This window comes from Dryas octopetala, chromosome 1 (assembly GCF_963921425.1).
Source record: "Dryas octopetala chromosome 1, drDryOcto1.1, whole genome shotgun sequence".
Classification (NCBI taxonomy): Eukaryota; Viridiplantae; Streptophyta; class Magnoliopsida; order Rosales; family Rosaceae; genus Dryas; species Dryas octopetala.
The window spans coordinates 10,377,594-10,386,925 of record NC_141366.1 but is presented as its reverse complement, the minus strand read 5'-3'; the positions used below and the strand labels follow the sequence as shown (position 1 = coordinate 10,386,925).

The following is a 9,332-nucleotide window of genomic DNA, read 5'->3' as shown; positions in this document are numbered from 1 at the left end:
CTTAAAGCAACCTTCTTCGCCTGAGCCAATTTCCATTTTCTCTCTGACTCAAAGTCCTGCTAACAACCAGTTTGATAAGCAAGGAATAACAAAGACAATTGTCTCACCTTTTCAAACACTCTTAGTCATTTAAGTACTTGAACTAAAGATAATAAAGCACAATCATAACAAGCAGATGAAAATACTCAAAAATTAACGCCAACAGAAATTTCCAGATCTTTGAGGCATATATTAATAATTTACCTTTGAAAGCCAAACCATCTCTTCTAAAACATGATCCCAATGAGCTTTTGGCCGACGAGGTTCACTCGGAGCTTCAAGGGCCTATCACAGTCAAGGATTGCAGCAATACATTCAAGTTACTGACCGTTTCAATTTATTCATCACTCAGGAGCATGGAGTCAAAAGACCATTGCATGTATGTGATTGTGATTTACCAAAAACTTTTCCACGCACATGCATTATGCCGAAGCCACGACCTAAGCACACACTCAACAAAAACATAAACCAAACAGCACCAAAATTTTCAAGACAGAAAATTTTACTGGGAAATTTATTTTTTCCTAAAAATGCCATTTTCCCGTTAAAACAAACGAAACCAGAGATTTCCGGAAAAAAGTAGTTACCTTAAGAATTAAATTACTCAAAACTACAATTTCAAATCACTATACCGCAATACAAGCTCAGAAAAAACAAAAACGAAAAAGTAAAATAAATAAGAAAAACTATTTCGAAGCTGTATATCTAAAAGTTTCAACAAGTTCGCTAGAGCACATTGGCGAGCAAAAACTACGCATCTTTTACAAAAAAAAAAAAGGTGGCCTTTCAAATTCACATAAAACAACTAGTTATTGGTAGCTTATTAAGAATTCAAATTTGAAGAAAAAATGCAAAGTATAATATTCGTGAGCCAACCTTTGGGCGCTTAGCTTTGGTTTCATGATCAAGCTTGGACCTTGGACCTCTGGAAGCCATGGTTTTGGGTCGTCAGATCCAGCAGCCAGTGGATCTGGACCGTCTGATCAACGCCACTATGCTCTCCTTCTCCGATTGCCCCTCTTCCTATAATCTCTCTCTCTCTTCTTCTTTCTCTTTCTCTTTCTGTGTCTATCTTTCTCGAGCTGCTTCTTTCTTTGTCTATGAGGCTCCGAGCCTCTGAAATTCCTTGCGGCGTTGCGTTTTGGCTTTGCTTACGTGGCGGATTCTGCTTGGGCTTATAATAGTTTGGGTCATCGGCCCAAATTAATAATAGGTCTAATGGACCCAACGTAAGTATAAAATGGGTTTAGGATGGCCATCTTACGACGTCGTTACCCTGTGATATACTTTTTAGTAGGTTTGGTATTGAATCGGTAACCGATCCGACAACTTCTAACTAACCAAGGCTGGTCGGAATACCAAAATGCTAGCCGATGCCGATTCGAAGGTGGTCGGTTATCGACTATGTCAGAGGCGGTCGATTTTGGTCGGTGGAAGTTGGAGTCGGATTTGGCTAGCCAAAATAGAGGGAGGCAAATATCGATTTGGAGGGGTGTCTCGGGTGGTGGTGGTGTGGGGGGGAGGTTTGGAGGGGATGTCGATCGAAGTGGGCTCGGGTGGTGGTGCTCAGTGGTGGAGATCGCAGATGGTGGTGAAAGTGTGAGAACTGCGAGAGAGAGTGTGAATGAGAGAGATGCAGAGACACAGAGAGGTTTGAGAGAGATGAGAGACGTTTGAGACATAGAGAAGTTGATGTCGGTCGGTTCGGATGGAATGTCAGTGCTGGACACTAGAACCGGCTCGACACCGACTGAGGTTGGTTGGTAGGAAATATGACCAGCAACCGAGCTTCCACCGAAAACCACAAAAACCGACAAACCAAAGTTGGTTGGAACGGTTGGTTAGTCGGTAGGCGGTTCAAAAATGCCAACCCTACTTTTTAGAAATATATATCAAGGAAATTAAGGTGGTTTTCAATTTTTCATGTGTGAGTGTGAACTTTTTTTTTTTGGTCTGTGTGTGAGTGTGAACTATACTCGGTGCGGTCGTGCTAAATTGCTATAATTTCAAGAAGGAGAAAAAATGGATGATTATAATATTCATGGATTTAATAGAAAATAGCCTTGTGATGGTATATAAGTGCTCTTTGTTTTAATTATCATAAATTATGAAAATGGGTTAAATGATATTATGTACAGCCACTTATTCAAATTGTTGATCATTAATTTGTTAATTTATAAATGTTGTGGAAAGTGGGGTTGATATCCAATTAGCAGATATCACATCAAAATAACCCCTCAAAGAGAAGAAATTAAATAATAAACTCAAGATTTGTTTAATATAGACCCTTTTTAATTTTAGGCCTAGCTAAAACCCCCATCTTACGAGGGGAAAAAAAAAAAAAAGCAAAAATTGACAAGCCATAAGGAGCCATCTTTTAAAAGAGATACAGTACGAATGCCTACTTGCAAGCTTAATTATTCCACAGCTCTTAGTGAAGACATTGCAACTTACACAATCTGACCGAAAGGAACTGAAATTAAACCAACGCTGCTCACTCCATGGCCATCACATTTAGTCCAATGAGACATCTTTTCATAAACAAAAAAAAAAATACATATATATATATATATATTTAATCCAATCAGATACTGGATATTCACAAGAGTACGTAGCATGCATTCTTAAGGTTTCATCGTGGTCACCTGCATGGCTAATATGACTCTCGAGAGTCTAAATATAGGAGCATGCTGCAGCCAATAGGCAGTACGATGTGTATATCAACGCCATTATATATCCTCTCCTTCTCCGATTGCCCTCTTCCTCTTTCTCTCTTTCTCTATGTGTCTATGAGTCGATCTTTCTCGAGCTGCTTCTTTTTTTGTCTATGAGGACTCCGAACCTCTGTGTCTATCCTTGCGGCGTTGCGTTTTGGCTTTGGGTTCTTCTTGCGTGACTGGATTCTGCTTGGGCTTATATTTTAGACCCAAATTAATAATAGGTCAAAAGGGCCAAAATGAATAATAGGTCAAAAGGGTCAAAATGAATAATAGGTCTAATGGGCCAACGTAAGTATAAAATGGGTTAAGGATGACTCGCTTTAAAGGATGTTTATCCTATCATATATGCGAAATTTAAGTCAAATAAAGAGTTTTAACTTTTTTAAAGTTTTTGAGAAATTTGACTATTGAATAATGCTTGAGCACCTCAAAGTGCTTGAACACTCGTTGAGCACTACTTGAAGGGGGTTTGACTGTTTGAGCACTTTTCGATAGAATTTAAATACTACTCAAGAGTTTAAATTCTAAATTTTTTTTTAAAGGAAAAATTTTACAAACAGGACATATACTTTGATGGTTGTTTCATTTCAGGACATTAATTTTGCTTTGTGTTAATGAAGAACACATACTTTTATTTTGTGTCAATTAAGGACCATATTTTTTTTTTTTAGGTTTTATCTAAACTTTGGCCCGACGTTGGACCTATCAAAACTCCACCAAATTTAGCAAACTTATACTTGGTTTAAAGATATGCATTTCCTCTTTACAACCATATAAAGATCACCTAAATCGGATCTCTACAATTTCTGATAATCGACCCCAAAGTAAGGTATCCGAAATTGTCCGATTTTCTAAATTTTTTCTCAGAGATCCGATATGACAATTTCGGGTACCCTATTTTTGGGCCAATTATCTGGAGTTGTAGATGTTCGATTTGAGTGATCTTTATATGATTGTAAAGAGAAGATACATAACTTTAAACCAAGTATAAGTTTGATAAATTTAGTGAAGTTTTAATGAGTATAATGTCGAGCCAAAGTTGAGATAAAAATTGAAAAAAAATATGGTCATTAATTGACACAAAATAAAAGTATGTCTTTCATTAACACAAATTAAAGTATGTATCATGTTTGTAAATTTTTTCAATTTTTAAATGGTTAAAAGTCTTTAATGAAAACTAAAATATGTTAGTTTCCAAATTTCTCGTCATAAATCTACAACTAGAAAATGATGCAAATTAATGCTCTAACTACTCGAGAACGAAAACACATCGATTCCTTTCCACATTACCTCAATGAAGAGCCGGTTGTTCATGAGTTCCTCAACTTTATTAGCCGTGACCACGAAGATGATGACGACAACAATGACTTTGACTTTCTCGTCGAGCCAACTCTTGTCTGCTAATTGCATGTTTTCTTGGGAGGTAGGTGGTGGACCAGCCAACTCTTGTCTGCTAATTTGAATTTAAGATATTTTTTCAACAAAAGAAAATTGGGTGTCATTCACTAATACATAGTTATATGATACATTTCTTGGTATCTTAAGTTCAAATTTGTTTCTTGAAAATTGGGTGTCATTCCCTAATATATAGTTATTTGATATATTTCTTGGTATCTTAACTTCAAATTTTTTATGTCTGAGAAAATTGGGTGTCATTCTATAAATTCTAAACCCTTAACAATTGATCCCAGCCTAATACATGATTCGCCTAATGTTGAATCCATTAATTCTAACCCTGCATCTTCTTTCCTTAGCTCCCATGCCTGAAACAAGATCATAAGTGTATTCAATTAGGACATATACCCAAGGAATAAAATTTCGGATTTCGAGAAAATTTCGATAGAAATTTCGACGGAAATTTCGAAAATTTTTAAATTTCGATAAAAATTAAACGGAAACGACGGAAATTACTATCAAAATATGGAAATTTTGAATGAAACTTTACCATATGTTTATTTAACATATTATTTACAACATTGATAAAAAAATATTAAAGAAACCAAATTATATAGTAGGTTTCATGTGATATAAAATAAACATAATGCGTACTGGAGGCAAATACTATTAAATAAAATTAGTATAATGAATAAATAAAATTAGTATATTCTTTATACTCTATAATCTATACACTAAACTCTATATACTCTATATTCTTTACGATATATATATATATATATATAATATAAGATATTTGGATTTAGGCCTTCAGAGTATTTTTTATTATTTTATATATAGAAATGTATTATGGTTAAAGTTTAAAAATAACTAAACGAAACCCCAAACTTTTTTTTTTTCAATTGTCCAAAGACCCCAAATCCCAATCAACCATAAATTTTTTTTTTTCTTTTTTTTTTCTTTCTTTTCTTTTTTCTTCTTTTTTTTTTCTTTTTTTTTTCTTTTTTTTCCCTTTTTTTTTCTTCCCGTGGTTCTCTCCTTCCCTATATTTTCCCTCTCTCCTACTGTGTTGCATGGTTCTCTCCTTCCCTATCGTTTCTCTCTCTCTCCTACTGTGTTGCATATAGGCTCAAAGCCACTGTGTCACACGCTCCCAGCCGCCATGATATATCATCTATTTCATTTCTCTCTCCTTCTCTCCTGCGCCAATCCCTTTCTCCCTCCCCGATGGCCCGATCTGATCTTCATCTTCTCCATCACTCTTCTCTCTTCTCTTCCTTCTCTCTCCTCCCTCCCAAATCACTCCGGTGGCCGAATTTGTAGGAGAATATAGAAGACAGATGGCTGGGTTCTTGAGCGACTGGGTTTTTGAGCGAAATTTCGAGAAATTTGATAATTTCGGCAAAATACTATCGAAAAATTGACGAATTAGTGTTAAAATTTCCATACCCTAAAAAACGAAATTTTCGACAAAATTTCACCGAAAATTTCAAAATTTAACTCCTTGCATATACCATAAGTTCACACTATTAAAAAAAAAAATTCAATCATATAGAATTATTGAGATTTGCCTACCACTGTATTGAACACGCAATCATCATTGTGGAAGATTCTGTTTTTCCCACCACTTATGATTGCTATTGGTCTCTCGGAAAGGATATATGGAACTTTTTCCTATTCCTCTTCCTCCTTTTTCTCTTCATGGACATCTCTGTTTTTAGTTACTAGTAAGAATTATAAAACTTATATAGTTATATGATACATTTCTTTTCTCTTTTGGGAAAATTGCACAAATACGGAATACCAGACAGCTGTGTCCCATTATCACCCAAAAAAGATATATTTACTATTTGCCACATGGACTTTTCTCGTGGGCTAATTTGACCTCATCACATTCCATCATCTAACTTTCTATTATGTAATATGGGCATTTTCAACCATCCATGTGATAGGACATTTAAAAAATAACTCACCTAATTTGCTCACTTTACCCTATTTTAACTCTTGTTAAATTTAGTGGTTAATCAAATTACGAAATCTAAATAATTTGAAATAAAAAAATAACATCATCTTTTGTACGTAAGGTGGCACATGTGATAATCTACAACAATCTTCTCAAATCACAGAGATATGATATTGTAACAAGCCTCCCTTAGTCTTGTCTATTTTTTGTTTTTTTAATTGATCTTTTAAACATATTTATTCACAAAACTAATGACTTTAGGTAAATATCGTAACAGGCCTTCATTAGTTTTATCTGTTTTTTTTATCGATCTTTTCAACATATTTATTCGATCACAAAACTAACGGATTTAGGTAAATGTGACACGAAAATAAGTTTTGATGGTTAAAAACATATAAAGTCTTAAACTCTCAAGTGGTAAATTGAGAGGTTGAATGACAAAGTAGTAATTAAGCCATTAGAAAAATTTATAATCCACAAGAAATATGTACGTGTTAATAACATCTATATATACTAATTTACTAGACAACATCTATACTATTTTATATATTACTATAGGGAACACACTAACAAGCATCGCCTGAACATCAAACTTGGAAATTAAAACTTATCATCCATGCTCCGTTTTTATTTTATTTTTGAAGACTAGACAATGCATAACAAGGGCGCCTAAAGGCCCAACCAATTACAGCTTGATGCATATACCTACAGAAAACAGTTTGGTGGAATTATCGTTCTTCTTCCCAACCCACATACCAATCAGTGAAAGATTAAGTAAAGACTTGTAGCTTAAGTGGTTTAGAGCACACCAAACACGATTAGTAAGTTAACGTCCATCAAATTCGGAATTGGAGACGCCATTTATTGATATAATTTCTGGTTCCTCTCCACATATACCAGCTCCAACCATTTTTCTTGCTGTAAAGAATGCTGGCTTTGCAGGTAATGGTAATGACATGCTTTCATTTGTCAACGTAGATATAACATCTGACATGGTGGGTCGATCTGCTGCATTTTCCTCTACGCATAGTAGACCAACATGGATGCATCTCAACAATTCATCCCTAATACATGAATCGCCTAATGTTGGATCCATTAATTCTAATCCTGCACCTTCTTTCCATAACTCCCATGCCTGAAACAAGATTATATATAAATATTCATTTAGGGTATATTTGCCAGAATCTGCGCACACCATATAGAAATTAAATTTCAATCATAATTGAGATTTGTGGGCATACGTATCCAACTATATTGAGCACACCATCATCATTGTAGAAGCTGCTGTTTTTCCTGCCACTTATGATTTCAAGCATTAACACACCAAAACTGTAGACATCAGATTTTGTTGAAAAAAGTCCCTCCATAGCATATTCTGGAGACATATAACCACTGTACCAAATGACAAGTAACAATTTTTAGTACATATATATACAAATGCATGTTTATTAGTAACCAAAGTACTGAGAACTTAAGAACTTATACATCTTTAATTTCACTTACTATGTCCCAACAACCCTATTAGTATTTGCTTGTCGTTCATTATTGGTGAAAATCCTTGCCAGACCAAAATCTGATATTTTGGGGTTCATATTTTCATCAAGTAGTATGTTACTTGTTTTTAAATCTCTATGAATTACCCTCAATCTTGAGTATTTGTGCAAGTAAAGCAATCCTTGAGCAATTCCTCCAATTATGTCAAAACGCTTCTTCCAATCTAGTAGCTGGCATCTGGTTGAATCTGTTCAATAAATTTTAAAATTTATTTATTTGTCGAAATTTGAAATGAGAGAAATATAAATTAAATTAATTAAACAAGTACTCATATTCAAGTGATCATAGTCCAACTCCCAACCAAATATAAAGTAGTCCAGACTTCTGTTTGGCATATACTCATATATTAGCATCCTTTCTTCACCATATATGCAAAGCCCCAAAAGCTGAACAAGATTCGTATGTTGGAGTTCAGAAATAAGTTTCACTTCATTTTTAAACTCCAATGTTCCTTGCCCTGAATATCTTGAAAGCCTTTTCACCGCTATATCTTGCCCTGACATTAATTTGCCCTGAATTTAATTATGATCCATAACATGTCACATAATCACCATCAGTTATTTTTCCGATATTAGTTAATAATATGACAAAACAATTAATTTTAATGATTTAATTAAGACTTAATTACCTTATAAACAGGTCCAAAGCCACCCTCACCAAGCTTGTTTTCATTGGAGAAGTTGCATGTGGCAGTCATGACAGATTCATAGCTACATACTCTTAAATCATGTCTCATCTTTACATCATTTTGTAGCCCACTGACATTATTAGTTGATCTATCAGATGCCATCAAGTCAAGCAGTTCCTTCTCAATCTTTGTCTTGTTTCCCCCTATTAATTTCGATTAATAGATATAGGAAATTAAATTAAATTTTCCATTTGCGACAACAATATATATATAGTCATTGTCAAATGTCAAAGGTGTGAAATTCGATCTATCTGTACATACGCCAAATAGGTTCATATTATATATGCATTCAGTAATTGTGTTTAAAGGTTAATCTAGGTACCTGAAAGTAACAATTTAATTCTTCTTCGTCGAAGATAGCACACGATGCAAAGCACCACTGCTAATAAAGCAGCCGGGATTGATGCGCCAATCCTTAACTTCTGCTTCTTTGTATCTGCATTGAGTAATAGTTACTAGTCATTATTATTTGCTAATGATATATGTTTAAGAGCTAGCTTATCCGGCCCTATACTTATGTCAAACAAGTAGTTATTTAGTTCCTAATTATATGTGTAAGAGCTTGCTTATCCGTAGACTTAAACGGTTTATTTGCAATATACTATTTGAAATTATAGTTTGTCTCACTTTATCCCTTAATATTTATAGTCATAGACTTGATAGTTTCGGGTTATATGTGTTGGGATTGCTAAGAAAATGAGAGAAAAAGAGTGAGAGAGTTGGAAAAATCCAAAAAGACTACATTGTTTCATGTAAATATTACAGAGGGAGAGTACATGACTTTAATTATATACTCTTAGTAACTAACTGTAACAGCAAAACTTTAAAATTTATTAACTACTAACTCATACACTAATAATATGAGTTGACACAAGAAATAAATTGAGACAATAAACTTTAAAAGAGTAAATTAAGTGAGACAAAACTATAATTTATTGGAGTAAATGTGCAAATAAGCTACTTAAAATAATAA

The 9,332-nt window shown here is 34.2% G+C and overlaps 1 protein-coding gene across 1 annotated transcript; it reads right to left on the bottom strand.

Moving 5' to 3' along the window:
* Nucleotides 1–6,943: 6,943 nt before the first annotated feature.
* Nucleotides 6,944–8,820, bottom strand: LOC147297670 (G-type lectin S-receptor-like serine/threonine-protein kinase At1g11330). Its single transcript, XM_086240909.1, has 6 exons — nt 8,682–8,820; nt 8,300–8,502; nt 7,973–8,183; nt 7,621–7,858; nt 7,359–7,509; nt 6,944–7,252 (listed from the first exon to the last, which is right to left on the bottom strand). Exons 2-6 carry the CDS (start codon nt 8,459–8,461, stop codon nt 6,944–6,946), a joined length of 1,071 nt encoding a protein of 356 aa, XP_086097035.1. The 5' UTR covers nt 8,462–8,502; nt 8,682–8,820.
* Nucleotides 8,821–9,332: the final 512 nt, after the last annotated feature.